The sequence below is a fragment of the Molothrus aeneus genome, chromosome 6 (assembly GCF_037042795.1).
Source record: "Molothrus aeneus isolate 106 chromosome 6, BPBGC_Maene_1.0, whole genome shotgun sequence".
Classification (NCBI taxonomy): Eukaryota; Metazoa; Chordata; class Aves; order Passeriformes; family Icteridae; genus Molothrus; species Molothrus aeneus.
In genome coordinates, this window is record NC_089651.1 from 62,056,335 (window position 1) to 62,079,897 (window position 23,563).

General features: G+C 47.7%; 1 protein-coding gene across 2 annotated transcripts in view; it reads left to right on the forward strand.

The window, feature by feature from the left end:
- The window catches only part of MDGA2 (MAM domain containing glycosylphosphatidylinositol anchor 2), a 213,676-nt gene that overhangs the window by 155,046 nt on the left and 35,067 nt on the right, over positions 1 to 23,563 (forward strand). For both annotated transcript variants that reach the window (XM_066552387.1, XM_066552388.1), the window contains one exon: positions 10,461 to 10,730. In XM_066552387.1, the coding sequence (XP_066408484.1) occupies positions 10,461 to 10,730 (270 nt within the window). The remainder of the gene's footprint in view (positions 1 to 10,460; positions 10,731 to 23,563) is intronic.

A 23,563-nucleotide genomic window follows, 5' to 3' on the forward strand; every position in this document is an offset into this window, starting at 1 on the left:
AAATCATGAAATCCCAGGATTGTTTGGGTCAGAAGGGACCTTAAAGCTCCTCCGGTTCCGTCCCTGCCGTGGGCACGGTTGGAGGCGACCTTCAGGGTTCTCCAAACTTCATGGATCCGCTTCAAGGCCAGCCTGGATGAGGCCTGGAGCCACCAGGATCCCTGCTCCAGGAATAAATCATGGATTGTAGTTGATTTCTGTCCCATGGGCTTGGGCTTTGGCTGGTGTGGAAAAGAATCCCAGAATCCCAGAATGGTTTTGGTGGGAAGGGACCTTGAACCCACCCACTTCCAGCCCTGTCAGGGCTGAGACACCTTCCACTCAAATCCCAGAGGATCGAGAGTGGTGGGAAAGCAAGGAAAACAGGGAATTCAGGGCGTTCCAGGATGTCTTTCATGGCAACCCCACTGACTGTGCAGAGCTCCCAGATATATCCAAGGTGAGCCCCGATGGAGTTTGGGGAGGAAATGAAAAGAGAGAAAAAGATATTCCTTCAATAACGTTGGAAATTCAATTTTGGAGATAAAAGAGGGCTTGATAAAATTGGTTGAGGGGGAAGATGAACTCCAACAGGAGAGAAGCAGCTGGAAGAAGGAGAGGAGCAATATCTGGATTTACTGGAAACATAAAGGCAATTCTGTGTAAAGCATTGAGGGGGAAAAGCAGACTTTGAAGCAATAATAGAGAATTTTAGAGACTCCTGTGGGAGGAGGAAAACAAGGAAATGTTGGAGTTTATTCCATTCAGCATGAAATTGTTGGACACAGAAGACAAATCCACCTGCCCTAAGAGCAGCCCCATAAACAGAGGTGATAACCCCTTATTTAGGCATTTATTTATTTAGTTGTGAGGGTTTTTTATTCAGTTGGAGTAGAACCTGAATGCAAATCCAGGCTCAAAGATGATGAGCAAAGCCTGATTCCTTGGAATCTTCCAAATGGGATTCAACTACTCCCAGCATTCAGGACCAGGAAAATCCGAATGGACTCAGATTCTGTTTCTCTGAGGTTTTTTACATCAGATCCACTCAGGGCAGTTCCATTTCAGAGCAAGGCTCTGCTTTAATGCTGGACATTAGGACACATCTGAAATGGGGAATATAATGGGGTGGTTGTAATTCCTTCTTTCCCCGTGGCTACACACAGGAGTGAACTTTGGGGCACTTTGGGGTTGGTTGGAGGGACCTTGGAATCCTCTCCAGTGACTGCCATGGCAGGGACACCTCCCACTGTCCCAGGGTGCCCCAGTGTCCAGCCTGGCCTTGGGCACTGCCAGGGATCCAGGGGCAGCCACAGCTGCTCTGGCAATTCCAGCCCAGCCAGGAATTCCCAATTCCCAATCTCCCACCCATCCCTGCCCTCTGGCACTGGGAGCCATTCCCTGGCTCCTGTCCCTCCAGCCCTTGTCCCCAGTCCCTCTCCAGCTCTCCTGGAGCCCCTTCAGGCCCTGCCAGGGGCTCTGAGCTCTGCCTGGAGCCTTCTCCTCTCCAGGGGAGCATTCCCAGCTCTCCCAGGACATCCATAGGAAAGGTTTTTTCCCATCGCTGTTCCAGTGTCATTTGGTGCCCTCACCAATGCTCAGTTTCAATGTTCCTTCCTTTAAAATCCCTTGATTTAAATTCCTTTGATCCCTTTTGAATGCTGGCAGTGAGGAAGGGAAGGAAGCAGGGTTCCTATTTCCAACCTGCTCATTCTGCCTCAGCTGGGGGCTCCTTGTCCTGCTTGTCCTTCTCAGGAGACACCAGGAATGATCAGGGAGAAACTCCGGGCTGAGAATTTGCTCCAATAAATTCCCCTTTTGCCCCTGTCCTGCTGCTCCGAGCTGTTCTCTTCTGGCCCTATTTTTTTTTTTTTTCTATTTTCTTTAAACCTTCCCAAAGCTTTTTTAGTTTGGAACCTGAGGACAATTTGCCCTCTGGCTCTGAGCTGAGTCCTTCTCATTTTCCACGGATCCCAGGCTGAGCCATCCCCAGGGTTTCAACCCCTGACCCCAGATTTTCAAGCCCTGACCTTGGCTGCTTAAAAATAGGGGCAGTTCAATGAATTCCAGTTTCTGAGGTTTGTTCTAAGTCCCAGGTTCTAAAGGAGATGAAAGCCTCACCCTGCCCAAAGGTATAATTTAAAAGGCATAATTTAACCTAAAGCCATGATTTCTGCACATAAAACAGGCCCCAAATCTCCCAAGGACAGAGAAATAAAGAAATTTGGGGGGGTTTATTGGTAATTCTCTGCTCTGATCAACAAAAGCAAACCCCCTTTGGGTCTAAAGTGACCTTGTCCACAGGAGAAATAAAATACAGAGGTGAGAACTGATCTCTGTTTCAAGGCAAATAAAATTTGTTGCAAACACTGTCCAGAAGAGCAGTAAAAATGGGATTTTGGTGCTGTTTGAAGTCCATACATTTGTTTTATGTGCACATTTCTGTGTTTTCTGCTCTCCTCACAACACCTCTTTGCCTCCCCTGTCCGAGTAAAAAACACTTTTTATTTCAAGCCATCATGCTGAGATCTCCCCCAGGTGTTTCCAGTTCCTCTGCTCCTCTCCCTGCCTGGTTTTTCCGTGTTTATCCCTGGTTTATTTGGCTCTTGAGGCCGGAATCTTTTTTTCCATCACTTTTTGGGAGCGTAGGCGTGGTTGGGATGTGGTGACCTCAGCTCTGGGGTGAAGGTTGTCGCCAGCTGGGGTTTCTGTACAGATCACAAACGGGACAGGGCTGCTGGGAACGTGCCTGGAGCTGTTTGATTTTCCAGCAGCAGCCTCATTCCATGGCTATGACAATGGGAAGATGCCAGCAGCTCACAGCCCAGCAGCACGCCAAGAACTCAATGTCACAACTCACTTGATGAGTTTTATGACCAATCCCACAAAGCAAAAGCACATTGACAGTAGTTCCATCCAACCACTGTAAGCACAGGTACCTTTGGTTAAACAATGCTTGCTTATTTCAAATCCAATACCTGCTTGTGAGCCTTCAAACACAATGCACACAGCTCCATTATGAAGCTGAAAACTCCCTAATATCTCACTGGATAAACTTTTCTGCAATGTAGGGAGTTATTCCAGACAAGCATTAATACACAGGCCATTGTTCTACTTGTCCTTGCTTTTCTACTTTTTAAATAATTTTTCTGCTGACAAATCTCATGGCTGCTGCTCAGCTCCAATCACATTTCTACTGCCTCTTGCAGCTGTCCCAAAACCCTCTGATTTTGTGGATTCCCTCAATTCCCCCTCTCTGTTCACCTAAAAAGAAACCTTCACAATCATGTCGTTTATTACTTGCGTTTCGTAGCCTTGCTGTAACAATTCTGCTTATTGCCTGCTTGGGGCGTGTTCTTGCTTGCACCAAGCATTGCTGTATCACAACACAGCAATTCAATGCTGGGACAGTCCAGCCAGTTCAAAGGGCATCCATTGTGCCTGACAGGAGCCACAAGTCATTGTTCGAAAAGGTCTTGTTGGTTCCAAGGCCTGAATTCAAAACCTTCCTCCATGTCTGTACCTTCATCCACCATCTCCGCGAGATTTCGAGAGCTCTCTGTGAATCCAGCGGTCACCTGGGCTGGCCGAGCTCTGCTGGAGGTGGGCGGCACTGGTGGCATCTCCAGGAGGGTGCAGCCAGGTGGGATCAGGCTCCTATCCCAGGAAACCAGGGGCAGGATGAGTGGGAACAGCCTCAGGTTGCACCAGGAGAAGTTCAGGTTGGACACTGGGGAGAATTTCTCCGTGGAAAAGTTGTTCAGCCATGGGAAGTGGTGGAATCCCCATCCCTGGGGGGATTTAAATCCACGTGGAGGTGGCCCTTGGAGGCATGGGGCAGTGGTGGCCGTGGCAGTGCTGGGATGGTTGGGCTTGATGATCTCTGAAGGTTTTTCCAGCCTAAACTACTCTGGGATTCTCTCTGGAATCACGAGGCTGCTCCAGGGGCTGCAGCTCCCTTGTTTTTACTGTGGAAAAGTAAAAAAACTCAGAGCAGGGAGCTCTGGGTGAGGTTTCAGGAGTGGGCAGAGAGTTTTTAAAATGCCCCATTAATCATTAAAGGGGTTGTGTGCAGATCAGAGCTGGTGTCACCACCTGGATCAGTGTCACCTGGATCAGTGTCACCTGAAGGGAACCAGGAGCAGAATCCAGCACTTCCCTTGGACTGATAGGAGCCTTATCTCGGATTTCCCCTGTGCTTTTCTCACCTTTCTTCCCTGATTTGTCCTCCCTCCCTGGGTATTTGAGTGTCCTTGGAGGATCCTGGGAGGGTGGGGAGGGGCTGGGCTGGGATTGCCAGAGCAGCTGTGGCTGCCCCTGGATCCCTGGCAGTGCCCAAGGCCAGGCTGGACACTGGGGCACCCTGGGACAGTGGGAGGTGTCCCTGCCATGGCAGGGGTGGGATGGGATGATCCCTAATATCCCTTCCATCCCAACCCAGTGTCCATCCTCTTCCCTGCCCTGTTCATGTCCAGTGGAGTTCAGCCCTACAAATAAGGGAATGTTTGCTGTAGGAATGAGTAAAAAAATTATTTTCCTGCTAAATATTCCAAAGGAATATTGGTGTGAGTCACTCCAGGAATGAGCCAGGATGTTGCACCCCTGGCTGGATCCCTAAGGGAGGAGAGTTGGTTCAAATCCCAAATGGAATCCACGAATGGATTGGGTTGGAAAGGACCTTCAGTCCCATCCCATTCCACCCCTGCCATGGCAGGGACACCTCCCACTGTCCCAGGGTGCCCCAGTGTCCAGCCTGGCCTTGGGCACTGCCGGGGATCCAGGGGCAGCCACAGCTGCTCTGGCAATTCCAGCCCAGCCAGGAATTCCCAATTCCCAATCTCCCACCCATCCCTGCCCTCTGGCACTGGGAACCATTCCCTGGCTCCTGTCCCTCCATCCCTTGTCCCCAGTCCCTCTCCAGCTCTCCTGGAGCCCCTTCAGGCCCTGGAAGGATTTCCTTGGAATCTTTCCTTCTCCAGGTGAGCACCCCCAGCATTCTTAACCTGGTTCCATGATTTTTTTAGCTGGAAAATGCTTTAAAATGAGTGCAGAGGGGTTTTTTTCCCCAGATCACCAGTGGGCCCCTGCTCCTCCAGAGACATTCCTTAATCCTGGATATGGAAGAGAGAAATTTAAGATCCAGGACCTGCCCATAGAGAAGGACCCTGAACCCACGGCTCCCTCTTCAGCTCTCTAGGATTAAAATGTTGTTCACTGCTGTTCATTGATTTATATTCTAGCCAGGACAATTTAAATTTCATAAAATCCAAGGAACAGCAGCAGCAGAGCCCATAAAGGACTCTCAGAAGAGCAGACACTTTTAAAAAGCCATGGATTATTCCCATTTCATGGTTTTTTAAGGAAGCTCCTCATGATTCACCCATCCCCTTCTGGCCCCAGCTGGACAAATCAAGCAAATCAAGATTTGCAGATATGGAGGGACACGAATGGTGCAGCTTTGCCCCAAAGTTTTTATTTTGTCCATTTGTTTTTACTCATCTGAATATTTATCACCTGCAAACGCTGCACGTGCTCCAGCACAAATACTGAAGCTCAGGAACCTGGGAGTTGCTGGGTGAGGCTGGATCTGGATTTCCAGAGAATTTAATGCCCTGTCAAGGAGCCAAACCAGGACAGAGGCACCAGCCTGGAAAATCCCAGCAAATTCCACAGACAGGGGAGACAACTTGAAGCACAAAATCCAAGTTAGCAAATTCCTGAGAGTGGGGACTGGGATTTTCCATTGTAAATCCTTCTGCAAAGCAGGCACAGACACAGAATGCAGAAGAAAATGAAATTAATAATAATTTTACACTGAAAGTTACCATCAAAATCCATCTAACTTCAAATTAGGACCTTGCCAGTGATAAGATGAAAAAAATTAGGAGTCCATAACGAGAATCTTTGGAGTTCTGACAAGGCATGGAGGGACAGGAGCCAGGGAATGGCTCCCAGTGCCAGAGGGCAGGGATGGGTGGGAGATTGGGAATTGGGAATTCCTGGCTGGGCTGGAATTGCCAGAGCAGCTGTGGCTGCCCCTGGATCCCTGGCAGTGCCCAAGGCCAGGCTGGACACTGGGGCACCCTGGGACAGGGGGAGGTGTCCCTGCCATGGAAAAGGGGTGGGATTTAGGGTCCCTTCCTTCCCACAACGTTCCTGGATTTAATAAAACAGGGATATTCCTCACTGTACCATGGATATATCTGTGCAAGGCAGGGTTTGGAATGCACAATTCCAGGATGGATTTGCACACCTGTTTTAATTTACTTCCAGATGTTCAAATGGCTTTTTTCTATTTCTGGCCATGGTGGTTTCATTTCAGTGGAATAAATCCATTATCCGAGGTGTGATATCCCTGTTCCAAGCTTTGGATGGAAAATCACCGTTGTCATTTCACAGGGAGCACAATCCATGTGCACTGGAGCTTCCCAAAGCTCCTAAATCCCATCTTGTCTGGGCTTCTCCGTATCTCCATTCAGGCACCTCCAGACCCACCTCAGGAGCTAAAAAACCTGGAAATGTGGCTGCAGTGGAGAGTCTGGGAATAGATGGATTCAGAAATGCTGGATAACATTCCTGTGGTGTGAACCCAACAGCGGCCACAAACCCAATGGAAAGAGAGCAGAGGCACGCACCACTTTTTATTGTTATTTATTTTTTATTCCCCTTGTTGGAGCTGAGAGAGAAAAACTCGTTATTTGTTTAGCTAAAAATGCAAATTGGAGGGGCCAAACCAGCGGGTGAAGCCTCTGCTCGGGGCATCAGGGTGAAAATAAATTCCATGAATTTTCTCCTAACAAATCCCACTATAAAATCAGGATTTGACCCTCACCACAAGGAGCAGCTGTGTGATTCAAACCAAACAAGCACCTCGCTGTCATTTCTCAGGATAGCTCCAGAACTTTCCTTTTTCTGTTTCCTAATCCTTAAAACATGAACGTGCTTAGGCTAAAAAACTTCATTAAACATTAATAGAGAGCCTGATTTAACTCCAGCCCCGTTTGCTTCCCAAAGATAATTGTGGGAGAGAATGAACCGTGCTCCCTTGGCAGCTTTGCTGGAGATTTTTCCAAAACTAATAGTGGAATTATGAAAGGAATAAGGAGGGAAAAAGTAAATTAAATCAAATTGCCAAAGCCTTGGGGAAGAGCTGATGCAAATGAGTTCAACGCAGAGGAGTCACAAACAACTCCAGCTTTTCTCCTGCGCATCTGGGAAGTCACAATCCTGTAAAAACAATGGAAAAAAATGACAGGAAAAATGAGCTGTTAGCTCTGGTAGGGGCTTTTATCAGCCCTTCCCTTTCCCATTAAAGTTATTACCTGCAAAAGTGGGATTCAGGAATGAGAAGCCCGAGTTAATTTTCTCTTCCTGTCACTGGGGTTCATCAGCCCCTGGATAAATGGGAATTGTGGGGTTTAAAGACTTTTTTGACCTTAAAGGCAGGGGAAAGTTTCATTTAAAAGCTGTTTATAAGGCTAAAGTAGCTTGATAAGTAAATAAAGCAGGGGGAGAAGAGAGAAAGGCCTGAATACAAATTCCCGTTAAAATTTTTAAACTGAAGCGCCACGGGGAGGGGAAATCATTCCCTGGGTTTGGAGCATTCAATGGAAGCAGCAAGGAAAACAAAGGAGGGAACGTTATTCCACAGCAGAGATGAGTTTTGGATGGTCAAACATTCCAAGGATTTATGAGCAAGGGCAGAAAATGATGGAAAAAATCATCCATTAAAGGGTTTTTAGCGCCTCAAACACAGAGATTCAGGAATATTCCTATCCCAAAATTCCTGTGCTCATCCTCAGGGATTTAGGATCAGGAGGGTCCTCGGGTGATGCTGCTTGAGCCTCTTTTCTGTTTTTATTTTAGAGATTCTTCTGTGCCTGGCTCCAAGTTTAGGGAGAATTTTCCCAGGATTTTTATGTGTATTTTGGTGTGGTCGGAAGGGCTGGAGAGGGGATGGACATGGAATTGTCCTGGCTGGAATGGGGAGAAAATAGAGAATTTCCAATTAAAAAACAAATATTTATTTCAGATAAAATTGGCTGTGTTGTAAAGATCAAATTATGCCAGGAACAGCAGCGGGTGCCTTGTTGTGATCATGATCCATAAAAATATGGAGAGTTCATGGAATCTTGGAATGTTTTAGATTGGAAAAGCCCTCTGAGATCAAATCCAACCATTCCCAGAACTTCCAAGGCCACCACTGGTCATGTCCCCAAGTGCCACCTCCACAGGGCTTTAAATCCCTGCCAGGGTGGGGACTCCACTGCCCTTTTCCAATATTTTCCAGCTTTTCCATGGAGAACTTTCCCCTTGGGCAACTTACATCTCAAGGTGGAAAATAGTGAATATTAGTAAATTTGATTAATAATTCTTTTGATATCCATTATATAGGAGGATCTGGGAGTTCTTTGGGAAGTACAAATAATTTAAGACAGGGTGGTGAGAGGAAAACAGGAGATTTGGGAGAGGCAACTCCCAGCTCTCCCCGAGAAGGCAGCAGGGATCTGGAATTCTTTCCCAAGGATTCTTTCCCAAGGATAATTCCTGTCTTTAAGCAACAGTTCCCTGCAAAGCTGCTGCCTTGGGAAACTTGGGGAAGCAGGAACATTTTAATGTTGTATGTAAAACACCTTGTAAGGATACAAAACCTCCCTGTGCCACCCTGGGAAGGGAGGATTTCAGGAATTCTTCCTTCTCAGGGGTTAAAAAATGAGCTGAGTTCTTTAGAGAGCCAGAATTCCCTGGTTTGCATCCCATCGGGAACACATTTTCCATGCGTGTTCCTGGCTCTGAAGAGCTGTGCTGACATGAGCTGAGCATGAACCACTGCTAGGCCAGATGATCCTTATTTTCCAGCCATGGTGAAGTTTTCCAAAGGAAATGGCAGCAGGAAGTTGGGTCTGTGCACGCACTGGACGTTGGTTATATTTTATTTATTTGGTGTTTTGCTGGAATCAAAGTTCTGGGGGGAGTTTGAAGCTGTGAATGTGAATTATTTGAAGTCAGTTTTATTGGAGTTAGGGCAGAACAGGCTGTTCTGGGTGTGGGGAACTGGGACAGTAAAACTTCCACCAGAAGGGAGAAAAAAGATCCAGAGGTGATGGTTTTTGGCGAAGCCAGATTTTTGGAGAAGCTCCTGAGGCGGGGAGTTCATGGAATCGTGGAATATCCCAAGCTGGAAGGAGCCCAGCTCCCAGCCCTGCACAGACACCCCAACAATCCCAAGCTGTGCATCCCTGGTGTCCAAACATTCCCAGAGCTCTGGCAGCCTCAGGAATGTGCCCACATGTGAGGTCCCCATTGAGCACAGATTTATGATTCCCCAGATATTTTTTTTTAATTATTCCCGATTTATTATTGTGAGTACAGAGTCTCCAGCTCAGCTCTGTGCCCGGGATGTTGCTGCCTCGTGCACTTTATCCAGAGAAAGTCCCAGAATTCCAGGCTGGTTTGGGATGGAAGAGACCTCCCAGGCCACCTCATTCCACCCCTGCTGTGGGCTGGGGCCCTTTCCATGGGTTGCTCCAAGCACTGTCCCAGTTAAGACAAGATTATTGGTTTTATTCAGTGTCGTTCCAAGGGATCTCCTAACAAGAACCTGGGTTAGTCTTGTCCCCTAAGCCAGGCCCTAAACACCAGCCTGGGTTGGTCAACTCTCCTGGGATGGATCCTAAACCAGAACCTGGTTTTAACATGATTAGGTTTTAGGATGTGCAAAGAAGAACCCAGCCGGCCTCCTGCAACAGGAGTGGACCAGGTTAGTCCTGTCTCCTGGGACTGCTCCTAAATTAGAGCCTGGGTCAGCCTTGAATCCTAGGATGGGCCCTAAAGAAGAACCTGGGTTGGTCCTTTCTTTAGGACTGGTCCTAAAGAAGAACCTGGGTTAGTCTTGTCTCTTAGGACAGGTCTCAAACAAGAACCTGGGTTAGTCTTGATTCCTAGGACGGGTCCTAAACAAGAACCTGGGTTAGTTTGGATGCCTAGGATGGTTCCTAACCTGGCCTAATCCTGTCTCTAGGAGAGGTCCTAAATACGAACCTGGATCAAACTTGTCTCTAGGAGAGATCCTAAACAAGAACCTGGATCAATCCTGTCTCTAGGACAGGTCCCACACAGGAACCTTGGTTAATCCTGTCTCTAGGAGAGGTCCTAAACAAGAACCTGGATCAAACCTCTCTCTAGGAGAGGTCCTGAACAAGAACCTGGATTACTCCTGTCTCTAGGAGAGGTCCTAAACAAGAACCTTGATTAATCCTGTCTCTAGGGCAGGTCCCACGCACGAATCTCGGTTAATCCTGTCTCTAGGGCAGGTCCCACACAAGAACCTTGGTTAATCCTGTCTCTAGGGCAGGTCCCGCACAAGAACCCGGATCAATCCTGTCCCTACGACGGCTCCTAAATACGAACTTTGGTTAATCCCGTCCCTAGGCCTGGCTCCCTGCTCTAACCCCGCTCTAACCCCGTCCGTGTCTCCGCAGACCCCCCGGCGGTGGAGCCGGCGTTCCTGGAGCTGCGGCAGGGCCAGGGCCGCGCGGTCACCATGAGCTGCCGCGTGCTGCGCGCGTACCCCACGCGGGTGCTGAGCTACGAGTGGCGCCTGGGCGGGCGCCTGCTGCGCTCGGGCCACTTCGACCTGCAGGACTCCACGGAATTCACCGTCAGCAGCCTCTCCCGCGACTCCTACGGCCTCTACAACTGCAACATCATCAACGAGGCGGGCGCCGGCCGCTGCAGCTTCCTCGTCACAGGTAGGATAGGAGGGGTGGGGCTGGGAATTAATCAGGTTTTTAATTTGGTTTTTTTTAAATGGTTTTTGAGGGTGTTTTAGTCAGTTGGTTTGGGTTTTGCCAGGGGGTTGAAGGATTTCTTCAAAATTGTGTTAGTAGAGTGTTTGGGTTTCGTTGCGTGAGGCTTGATGGAGCTCAAGCGACAAAAGGGAGATTCCGAGATTTTGAGTTTGGAATTTGTCACTGTAGGAATCTGGAATCTGTCACTATAGGAATACGGAATCTGTTACTATAAGAATTTTCCATTTGGAATCTGTCATTATAGCAATCTGGAATCTGTAACTATAGGAACTTTGAGTTTGGAATCTGAAGGTTTTCTACAAAACTGTGTTCACGGAGTGTTTGGGTTTTGTTGGGTGAGGTTTGGTGGAGCTCAAAAAACAAAAGGGGGATTCCTAAATTTTGAGTTAGGAATCTTGAATCTGTCACTTATAGGAATTCTGAGTTTGGGATTTGTCACTATAGGAATCTGATAGGAATCTGGAATCTGTCACCATAGGAATTTTGAGTTTGGAATCTGAAGGTTTTCTTCAAAACCGTGTTCACGGAGTGTTTGGGTTTTGTTGGGTGAGGCTGGGTAGAGCTCAAGCAACAAAAGGGAGATTCTGAGATTTTGAGTTTGGAATCTGCCACTGTAGGAATCTGGAATCTGTCACTATAGGAATTCTGAGTTTGAAATCCGTCACTATAGGAATCTGGAATCTGTTACTCTAGGAATTTTGAGTTTGGGATCTGTCACTATAGGAATATGGAATCTGTCACTTATAGGAATTTTGAGTCTGGAATCTGTCACTTATAGGAATTCTGAGTTTGGAATCTGAAGGTTTTCTACAAAATCGTGTTCACGGAGTGTTTGGGTTTTGTTGGGTGAGGCTGGGTAGAGCTCAAGCAACAAAAGGGAGATTCTGAGATTTTGAGTTCGGGATCTGCCACTGTAGGAATCTGGAATCTGTCACTATAGGAATTCTGAGTTTGGAATCTGTCACTATAGGAAGCTGGAATCTCTCACTATTGGAATTCTGAGTTTGGAATCTGTCACTATAGGAATCTGGAATCTGTCACTATAGGAATTTTGAGTTTGGAATCTGAAGGTTTTCTTCAAAACCATGTTTGGGTTTTATTGGGTGAGGCTGGGTAGAGCTCAAGCAACAAAAGGGAGATTCCGAGATGTTGAGTTTGGAATCTGCCACTGTAGGAATCTGGAATCTGTCACCATAGGAATCTGGGATCTGTCACTATAGGAATTTTGAGTTTGGAATCTGAAGGTTTTCTTCAAAACCATGTTTGGGTTTTATTGGGTGAGGCTGGGTAGAGCTCAAGCAACAAAAGGGAGATTCCGAGATGTTGAGTTTGGAATCTGCCACTGTAGGAATCTGGAATCTGTCACCGTAGGAATCTGGGATCTGTCACTATAGAAATTTTGAGTTTGGAATCTGTCACTATAGGAATCTGGAATCTGTCACTTATAGGAATTCTGAGTTTGGAATCTGTCACTATAGGAAGCTGGAATCTGTCACTATAGGACACAAAATAACATGACACACACACCCCACTCTTTTTCAAGGTAAAAAAAGGGAAGTTTATTTTCTGACTCCAACATTTATAGATTTCTAAAAGTGACAGTGGATTGGAAGGTGACAGTGCCACCTCTCCAATGACACTGGACAAACCAACAGTCCGTTAAATATTTCTTCCTCTATAAAGAATGCAAAACAATGAGTTATTTACAGAAAGTGTGTGAGAAGGTTTGTTACAAGAATGTAAACATCAGAAGGCTTAGAAAATCCTAAAAAATCAGGGTGACAAGAATCTCAGTTTGGGAGTAGCCGGGAGATAAATGGATGTGATGGGGATGACATCCCCTTGGCAGGAATTTCACAGCACAAATGTGGTGGGAACACAGCAAATCCCACAGTTCTGGATGGTTCTGCTCCTTCCAAATGGGATCCAACCTTTGGCTGACACCTTTCAGAGCCTGCTGGAGGGGTTTTCACAGCCACCAACTTCTCCAAATCTTGGGATTTTAATCCCAAAGGCAGCTCTGAAGGAAACCAGAAAAACTGTTTGGCCTCAAATGAGTGAATTTGGTTCAATCTATTCATCAGGATTTGGATCCCAGACTGTGGAAATTTATTCCAAGGCAATTATTTTGCCAAGATTGGGGCAGTTGGAGTAGTTTTAGCAAACCACAAAACTGAAAATGATTTCTAAAATGATTTTATGATGTTTTCCATTTCCCACCCCTCCCTGTGCCCATTTAGGGTTCATCCCATCCTGCTAATTTATGGTGGATTCAGGATGCTGGAAGTAACACTTTGACTTTTCTTAGTCTTTTAAAGTTAAAACTGACTTTATTTAGCAAATAAATTCTTTTCCACTGCTCTCAGAGCAGTGGCTCTGTTGTGCTCCTGAATCTCAGCAGCACAGATGGAGTCAAGGCCCTGGGGAACTGAAAACGCTGAAAAAAATGATGAAATGGTTAAAAAGGGGGCTTGGATTTCAATGGGAGTGTGAATAGAGACAAGAAATTGGGCCCTTCTTAGGCATGATTGGGAAAAAAAAGCCCAATAAATAACTGCAAGGCAGGAATGTGGCAGTTGTGTGGAGCTTTTGTTTTGGGGGGAATAATGGGTTGTTGTAACCCATTTTTAGCTGGTTTATTTCTGGTTTTTCATGCAGGAAAATAGAAATGTGCTGGACTGGGGCTGCAGAAAACCATTGGTATGCACAGAGAAAGCTTTTCAGTACAGCATTTCATGCAGCCTGGCTTTAAAGATTTATTCTGACCCCCAAGCCTGCAGAATCCTTTTTTTTTTCCTGTATATTTTGAGCCAGATTGGAGGAGATGAAAGCCAAATAAATCACACATGGAAAAGGGGTTAATTTATAGCATCTGGGCCAACATGAGGCAGATGTAACCTGCCAGTCTCTTCAAAATAAATAAGAAGTGACAAGGCAAATTGTGTTTGTGGGGAAGCAGAGCTGAGTTCATGCTCCTCACAGCTTCACCACCTCGAGATTTTATTCGGGGCCAGATCATATCCAGAGAACAACAAGAAGTCCATTCCAGGCTTCGGAAACCCCTGCCAGGGCTGGGAGCAAATAAATCAAACCAGATCCGTGAATGGCAGAGGCTGAGGAGCCTCCCTGAGGGAGGGTTGGGTGCTGGAGAAGGAGGGGGATGAGCGCAGGGAGCTTCTCGCTCCCTGGAGAGGCTGCTGAGGTGCCAGAGGTTCCTCCAGGACACACCTGAGCCCTGCTGGGTCACGGCCTGGCCTGGCCTGGCCCGCTGGGGACACCCCAGGAGCAGCTTTGTCACTGTGGTGCGGCGTCTCCAGGCAGGGGGGGCTGGTCTCTGTGTTTCGCAGATCCCAGTTTGCAAAGGAGCAAAGGAGGAGTGAAGAATTCTTCTTCTTCTTCTTCTTCTTCTTCTTCTTCTTCTTCTTCTTCTTCTTCTTCTTCTTCTTCTTCTTCTTCTTCTTCTTCTTCTTCTTCTTCTGCTTCTTCTCCTTCTGCTTCTTCTGCTTCTTCTTCTGTTTCTCTTTCTTCTCTTTATTCTTCTCTTGTTTCTCTTTCTTTTTCTTCTTTTTCTTCTTCTTTTTCTTCTTCTTTTTCTTCTTCTCCTTCTCCTTCTCCTTCTCCTTCTCCTTCTCCTTCTCCTCCTCCTCCTCCTCCTTCTTCTTCTTCCTCTTCTTCTTCTTGTTCTTGTTCTTCTTCTTCTTCCTCTTCTTTTTCTCCCCCTCCTCCTTCTCCTTCTCCTCCTCCTCCCCCTTCTATCTCCCTCCTCATCTTCCTCTTTTTCCTCCTCCTCCTCCTCCTCTTCCTCTTTCTTCTTCTCTTTCCACTGCATCTTCCTCATTGTTATTTTTCTGCATCATTCCAAGTGTCAGGACAAGAAGGAGCAGCCTCAGGCTGCCCCAGGGAAGGTTAAAGTTGGATGTGAGGGGGAAATTCCTCCTGGAAAGGGCTCTCACACACTGCCAGGGGCAGCAGCGGAGTCACAATCCCTGGAATTGTCCAAAACCCATGGATGTGGCTCTGGAGGCCATGGGATAGTGGTGGCTGCAGGGAAGGACTGACAGCCACACTTGATGATCCTAAAGGTCTTTTCCAACCTGAACAATTCCATGATTCTCTGCACCCCTGGGGAGCCATTTGGGATTAGGATTACCTAGAACTGAGTTTACCTGACAAGTCCTGGTTTAAAATTTCTCCTCAGTTTGGGAAGTTTGACCCCCTTGAGCTGGAATTTTCTCTTCTGCGGCTGAATTTGTCCCCAGAGTTGTGTCCAAAGAGGGATTTTTAGGCAATATTTTGTTCCCTTTCCATTAAATTCTTTAATCAGGGCTGGACACACATCCGTGGGGGATTCTTTCCTGAATTTCCACCAGGAATCTCTGCCCATAGCGGATGGGGCTGGCTTGGCAGGGCTGCAGATTTAATATTAAAATTCAAAATTTCAATTATTCATCACAGCCCTGGGTAGGGCTAAACAAAGCTCCAATGTCATTCCATGGACTTAATTCCTTTTATCAACCAACTCCTGATCCCACCAGCGAGGGAAGACACTTTGGAATATTAATTCCGTGTTGTTCTGGCCTGTGGAATATTTTTGCCGTGGGATATTGCGTTAATTAACGAGCTCATCTTTAATTATTTACTCTGTCTTACATCACCCAGTCAGCGCTTCCAGCCAAGTGCAACATCAGGCCAATCAAGGGCTAATTGGGGAGGGTTTAATTGTTAGCTCATGATCAGAGCTTTCCCTTTCCTTGGAGCTCTTGGAAGCTCTTTGGAGCTGGTGATGCTGAAACCCGAAAATCCAAACATTCCTTCCCTGCCAACACCTCCAGAAGGGATTATCCCCATCCATGGCGGGAATAATTCAGGTTGGAAAAGACCTTGGAGATGATCCAGTCCAGCCTTCCATCACTAATCCAGGGGACACTCAGGTACCTCACATCTCCTGCCTTCCCTTCTCCTGGAGAGCTGGGATTTGAGGAGATGGACACTGGATCATCCCTTCTGATGATCCCAGAATCCACCTCTGGAAAGAGCTCTTTGGAAACTCATCTTTTCTCTAATGAAAAGCATCTTTTGGACCTTTCCAGGAGGAGAACACATGGAAATATTTTATTTTTCCAGATTTTCCCTGATTTTTGGATACTTTAAGTGGCAAAATGGAGCACAGCAAACCCTGGATTGGGTTTGTCCCCATCGTGTTCCTTCTGGATGGGGCAAGGATGGACCCGTTCCATGAAAGATCTTGGAATTATGGAATGGCTTGGGTTGGGAAAGGCCATGGGAAGGGACATTTTAAACAAAATCTGGTTGCTCCAAGCCCCATCCAAGCTGGCCTTGGACAATTCCAGGGATGGAATATCCACCCCACCCCTTGACAAACCCTCTCCATGGATTTGAGTCAACATGAACTCAGAGGGTTTAGAAATGTTTTGTCCCCTCTTTGGGAAACCATCCTTTGTTTTTCCCACATTTGGGAAGGATGAAGGCTCGGATGTGATCCTCCCATTTTTCCCAATTCCCTGGGAGATTCCCTTTTCAAGATCAGGCACCTTTCCAGGTGCTCCATTCAGGAATTTCTGCCTGAGTGTTTGTTCTGTGCCCCTGCCACCACCCCTGGTAGCACTGTGGTGCTCAGCTTGGAGCCGGAATCATTTCCAAATTCCCACTGGAACGGGAATCCCAGAGAAGCTGTGGCTGCCACTTGTGTGAGCTTTAAAACTGCAGCTGGAGCAGCAGCAAAAACCCTTTTCCATTCATCTGCCGGGAAAAGGGATTTTTTTATTTTAATTAAAAACCTTGGAGATTCCAACAGAGCCTCTCCTAAAAATGTCCAAAAACTCCTGGAGGACAGGGAAGGCCCTGGAGCTCATTCCTGGAGGATTAAGGGAAGGTCATAAATGAAGATACATCTTTAAGGTCCCTTCCAAGCCAAATAATTCCCTGATTTTCAGCTTCCATGGTTATGGGGAGGCAGGAGGTGACTGGGATGATCCAGCTGCAGGATTGGGATGAGGAGCAGATCCAGGAGGAGACAGATGTTGCCTTTCCCAATTGCAAATAAAGAACAAAACATCTTCTCTTTCTTCCTGCAGCCCTTCCATAAAATAGAGATCCTGGAATAAAGCAGAGCACGGAAGGGGCAGCGTTTTCCATAAATTCAGTGTCTCCCACTATTTCACACAGTTAAATGCAGGGGTTTATTCAGGATTTATGCTCTCCCAGCAATGAAAAGATGGAAAGGGCTGGAGCTGAGGTTGCCACGAGAGGAAGCATTTATAAATCTCTGTTTTTATTTCCTTTCCCTGAATGTGATAGAGTGGGAGCTGCTCTGCTCAGAGCTCACAGCCAGCTCCTGTCACCAGCAGTGCCACAAACATGGGACAGAGCTGCTGCAGTTCCCAAAACTCCAAGGAACTGGCGGAACTCGATGGGAAAATGAGGAGGAAAGAGATAAGGAAATGATTCCTTGAATGCTCCATGTCCACACAATTCCCACTGTTTGTTCCTGCAGGACAGGGAGCCAACACCAATCCCACCCTCTGGGACCTGGGACATTTAGGGACACTGGGTTTGTGGCATTGCTGAGATCCCTGTGCTGCTCTGCTCTCATCCCAGTTGGAATTTGCTGTGTCCAGTCCAGCAACAGTTCCTTTAAGGGATTCTTTTCCTCGGGGATCAATGGCTGAGTGATCCCAATGGACCACAGGTTGAGGAATCCTGGGTGGTCATTTTCTCTAAAAAGGACCAGCTGAACCTCCTTCCTTTTATTTTAAAAACTAAAAATCCCCCAGTCTTCAAAAATAAGGAATGTGGAATCCAAGGAGGCAGATTTTTACAGATGCAGCTTTTATGGGCTACAAATTGACAGCTGAGAAATGCAGGTGTCAGAAACAGCTGGTCCTGAGCCAGATTTATTGTCTGAGATCTCAGGATGGAAGGGATGGGAACACTTCAGGGAAAGTTGAAAAGTTGAGGAAGCCATGGAGCCAACAATGAAATCCTCTGGAAATGTGGAAAACAGCTCTGGGACTGAAGGCAGGGTGGGAAATGGTCACCGAGGGAGGGATCCTTTTATCAGAGTGACATCAAACTCCAGCACCAAGATCTGCTAAAATCTGGAGAACTGGGAGAGAAACCACTCTGGCTCCTGGATTTCCATCCCAGGGGATGACAATGAATGATCCTGGGAGTTCTGCATTGGGACACTTCAGTCCATTTGGTAAATAAATGGGAATTTGGGGGATTGCAGAGCTGGGAGGGGGAAGCTGTTTCCTTTGCTTTGAACAACTTCAAACCCAGGGGCAGAGAGAGGGACTTTGGATAAAGGCCTGGAGTGCCAGGAGAAGGGGAATGCCTCAATCCACTTCTGTTCAGGACAATTCTCCAGCTTTTAGACCCCAGTGGAGCTTGAGATGGAGCAGCTGGAGTGACTTTTTCCCTTTGCTTGGTTTCTCTAATTCAGTGCCACAGAGATTTCATCCCATTTTTGACCTTACACTGGTACAGGGCTGGTGGAAAATGTTTGGATGTTTGGATTCACTGCCTGGAGGGATTGAATGCTGCACAAAAAATGCTCATGACTGAAAATGTTCGTCTGGAGAGGAGAAGGCTCCAGGGAGAGCTCAGAGCCCCTGGCAGGGCCTGAAGGGGCTCTAGGAGAGCTGGAGAGGGACTGGGGACAAGGGATGGAGGGACAGGACACAGGGAATGGCTTTAGGCTGGAAAAGGGGAGGTTTAGGTTGGATATTGGGAAGGAATTCCTGGCTGAGAGGGTGGGGAGAGGTTGGGATGGAATTCCCAGAAGCTGCCCTGGATCCCTGGCAGTGCCCAAGGCCCTGCACCCAGGGACACCCAGGGACAGCCAGGGACAGCCAGAGGGACAGCCAGAGGGACACAAGGACAGCCAGGGACAGGCAGGGACAGACAGGGGGACACAGGGACAGACACAGGGACAGACACAGGGACACAGACAGGGGGACACAGACACAGGGACACAGGGACAGACAGGGACACAGGGGGACACCCAGGGCTGAGGCCCCCCTCAGCTGGGGCTCCTCTCCAGGCTGAGCAGCCCCAGCTCCCTCAGCCTTTCCTGGGCACGGAGATGCTCCAGCCCTTCCTCATCCTCACATCCCTCCTCTGGACCAGATCCAGGAGCTCCAGGTCCCTCCTGTCCTGCTGATCCCAGAGCTGGACACAGGATGCCCAAGGATGAAACTCCACAAACTCTGGACCCCCTGGGCTTTGAGATGTGAGGCCCATTGAGAGCTGAGATCCCAGAAACCTCCCCCATTCCTGTCATCCCAGCTAAAAGTGATCTTCCCACCCCAAAATCCACATTGTGCCAACCTCCAGGCTCCCGACCACGAGCTGAACTTCCCTTGTGACACAACCCAACTCCTGCTTCCATCCAAACTCTAGGAAGCCTCAGAGAAAACCAACAAACCAACATCCTCACCTCCCTCCCCTGGATGATATCCAGGAGCTCCAGGTCCCTCCTCTCCTGTTAGGGAAGATGAAACAGGAAAGCCTTGTGAATATGATTGCCTGGCAAAAGATGTTGAGAATATGGAAACTATAAGTGAGATTGAAATGAAAGCAAGCTTTGAGACCCTTTAGTTACTGAACAACTGGAAAACAATGGCGTGGCCAGCTGAAGGTGATCCTCTTTTGATGGAACAACACCCTCTGCTTGCAGACAGGCCCAAGGGTCAGAGCAGACCCTACAGCTTGGCAGAAGGGCCCAAAGAGGAGTTTGTAGGGTTTAAAATGTAACACAGGATGGGAATGTAGTGATTCTTATAGGCTGTATGTAAATGCTGTAGGATTTGTATCTTGGACTGGATTGGTTAGTGAGAATTAGAATATTAAGCACAGAAGAAATTTATGGTATTGGAACGGGAACCTCGCTCTCTTATCCTCTCTTTCTCTCTCTCATCCTCTCTCCCCCTCTCTTCTCTCAGGCCTGCTCTGGGCTGTGCCTGGCAGCTCCAGCAGGGCCCTGCCCCAGGCCCTTTGCAATGAACCCCAAGTTCCAGCCCTGGCTGCAGAGATCTCTGCTCTCCCTCCGTCCTGACCATCCTACCCCCTGACACTCCTACACTCTCCCAAGATCCAGAGCCAAGGGATTTGGGGACAAGGGACATTTCCATGTTCCACGTAACTCCCACACTTCCAGGAGCCACCTCTGCTTTCTCTGCACTCCAAACCACATCCCTGCTTCCCGAAGTTTACGAGGGAAGCTCTCAGTGTTGCGCTGTTGAATTTCCAGCCTCTCCATTCCCGGGTTTGTTTTCACAGGGATTTGGGATAATGCAGCTCTTCAGGCGCCTCATTATTGCCCCAAAGGTGCCGATGTTGTTCAAGTGCCCCTCCTGTGACAAGTGGCTCATTATGGCTCCTCTCAGTCCCCCCCAGAGATCCCATTATATCCAACACCAGTGGGTGTGGGAAGAGGATAATTTGCATCCAGCATGAGCTTTTCCCATTATTCCCACTTCTCAGGAACAAGGAAAACAAATCGTCTCGACCGCTGCTCCCTTTTTATTCCCGCTGCAGCTCCTTTTTGCCAGCAGTGGTTTTGCTTTGCTCCCTCTCCTTGGAATATTGTTGCTTGCTCCTCCACTCCGGGCTAATGCTAGGTCCTCCTTCCCCGGGCAATTGGGAAAAACGTCTTGGCTAAAAGGGCTTTTTATGCTTGGAAAAGAAAAGCGTGGTTGGAGAGAAAAGCTGGATCAATAGGTGCCGTGTTGCTGTTTATTCCCAGGATTTTGCCTTTGTTCCTTTGCATTTGGGGGGCTTTTAAGGCATTTTTTCCTCCTCTTCTCACGGCTTTTCTGCTGATGGAAATTGTCCCATTTGGAATTTGAAATGCCTCTCATCCCTCTCTCTTTCCACCTGGGTTAGGGATAGTTTTGAGGAGGAAATCCCTAAGTTCGGGGTTTGTTTTGTCACAAACTCCTAAAATCCCAGTTAAGGGAAGAGAGTAATGAATCCATACCCCTCCCATATTCCATGTGACCGGCAGGCCATGTTTTCCAAGTTTTTCCAGCCCTTCCCTAATTATTCCCACTGCCAAATCCCTGCAGAAGTACAGATGGAAGTAGAAAGATCTCAACCATTGGATCCTGGGAATGAGGGGCTGGAGCTCAACCCTGGGATCTTGGGAATGAGGGGCTGGCTGCAGTTGGATCTCAGCCTTTGGATCCCAGAAATGAGGGGCTGGATCCAGTTGAATCTCAACCCCTGGATCCTGGGAATGAGGGGTTGGATCTTAACCTTTGTATCCTGGGAATGAGGGGCTGGAGCTCAACCCTGGGATCTTGGGAATGAGGGGCTGACTGCAGTTGGATCTCAGCCTTTGGATCCCAGGAATGAGGGGCTGGATCCAGTTGAATCTCAACCCCTGGATCCTGGGAATGAGGGGTTGGATCTCAACCACTGGATTTTGGGAATGAGGTGTGGCTGCAGTTGGATCTCAGCCTTTGGATCCCAGGAATGAGGGGTGGCTCCAGCTGGAACCCTTGGATCTGGGAATGCCCAGCTGAAGTTATTTCCTGATGATTTCCTTGTGTTTTCCCTCCTTTTCCTGATGGATGGGTGAATTCTTGGCTGGCTGAGTTATTCCCTGGCTGCCTGGCCATTCCGTGATTTCCAGTGATGCCTTGTGCAGGCTGCCCTAGAGCAGAGGCTGGATGGAGTTCCAGAATAAAGCAGGGATTCATTCAAAGCATCTCCTCCATGGATCCACCTTGGGCAGCACCAGAGCCCAGCCAGGCCTGCACCCAAGATGAACCAAAATGGCCCCAAAATGCACGGCCGGGCACGGGGTCTGTCCCTGGGATCAGTTCTGCTCCATTTGCACCTTGCAGTTCATTGTCCCATTCCAGCTTTAGCCCCTGCAGTCCCACCCTGCTTGTTTTTCTCTCTCCAGCCCACGGTGTTTATGTCTCCACATTTCTCTCCACAGAGAAAAGCAAGGCACGATTCTGCCCAAGAATATTTCTGGGTTTCACATTCTCTGAACCTCAGAGAAAGGAAAAACAATTATTCTCTCACTTGCTGTGCCTGTGTTTGTGCCACAGCAGAATGCAATGTGGGCATTGTTCACCCACAGTGATGGGGTTTGGTTCCTGTCAGGGTCAGGTGTGTGTGTGTGTGTGTGTCAGGACTGAGGGTGACAGGCACGAGATTCTGGGCAGTGTGTGCAGAGCTGAGTGCTTGGCAGATTCAGTTTAGATGCAATGTAATATAGTGTAATAAAGTGTAGAATAATATAGTATAATAAAGCAATTAATTAGCCTTCTGGTAAGATGGAGTCAGATGCATCATTCTCTCCCATTTTCTCCCTGCCATGGTGATACAGTAACCTCTTGAGCTAGGTTTGATAAGCTCTCTGAGGCCTATAACACACCTAAGATAGCTCAGCTACTCTTGGAGGCATAAAAATCAGCAGGATGGCTTCTGTTGCAGTGTTGAAACAAAGAAGTTTAATAAAAGGCAAAATAACAAACTGAGAGAAGCTGAGCTAAGTGCCAAACCTTCTTGCTCTTAGTAAAACACTTCACAAAAGCAATTGGTTTCTTTGTTCACTCCTTTTTCTAGTTAATTGCCCAGGTGGGACTTTTTGGCTTTTGTCCAATTAGCTATCCTTAAGTTTGAGATGAAGTTCCTTATGCCTGTGAGGTGTCTTTTTCACCTAATTGAAGAGAGAAACTTCTGGGCTTCTTTCCTTTTTGAGGAGACAAAGGATAGTTTTGTCACTCCATCAACAGGGGACACACTCCTACACCACGGAGGTCGTCCTGTTTCGATATTTTTGTGCTCTTGGGGCTCTAAGGACCTGCAGGGTCCCTGTTGGTGGCAGCTTTACGTTTTGGAGAAATGCAGCAAAGTTTGCAAATTTCTGTCGGCGATGGAGAGAGATGGGGAGACTGACTCGGTGATCAGAATCCGATTTTATTGTGGGATACAAACGCTTATATTCCATTTCAGGGAGACTAATCATGTGTACTACGATTGGGTTAAAATCACAAACACAAACTTATGCAAATAACAACATCTCTGGCTTGCAGAGTTTAATGGGATTTTCTTTTTCCGGTAAACCCGTTTGATTTAATCTTTTTGCAAACTAGGTCTGATTTTCAAAGTTCCGTTTGCTTTTGCCAAGGCATCCTGTTATCAAATCTCTTATGTCAACCAGGTCCAAAGTCCATCATCTGTCTTGTGCCCCCCAACATTCCAACAAATTTCTAGCTTGGCCCCGCCCTGTCGGCCATGGCAAGTGGCTGCTAACGGAGGCCATTTTCCATGGGAAAAAGTCATTTCCCCAGGGTCTGGGTATGAGCACAGTGGTGGCCTGTGGGGCTCTAAGGACTTGCAGGGTCCTAGCTGCTGGCAGCTTTAGTTTTGGAGAAATCCAGCAAAGTCCTGCAAATTTCTAGCTTGGCTCTGCCCTCTTGGCCAGGACGAGCGGCCGCAAACGGAGGCCATTTCCCATGGGAAAAAGAAGTCCTTTCCCCAAGGTCTAGGGACCAGATTAAAGGTGGCCTTTGGACCTCTAAGGACTTGCAGGGTCCTAGTTGCTGGCAGCTTTAGTTTAGGGCCTGAGATTTGGATCATTTGTCCTTGGTGCCCAGCTGGAGCAGGAATTGTTTTGTCTCCCTGCTCTGTGCACAGCGCTCACCATCCCCTGATATGGAGCCCAGACCCTCACACTAAAGCAGCACAGAATGTGAAACACAGAAAAGCTGAACCCAAGGCATCAGTGC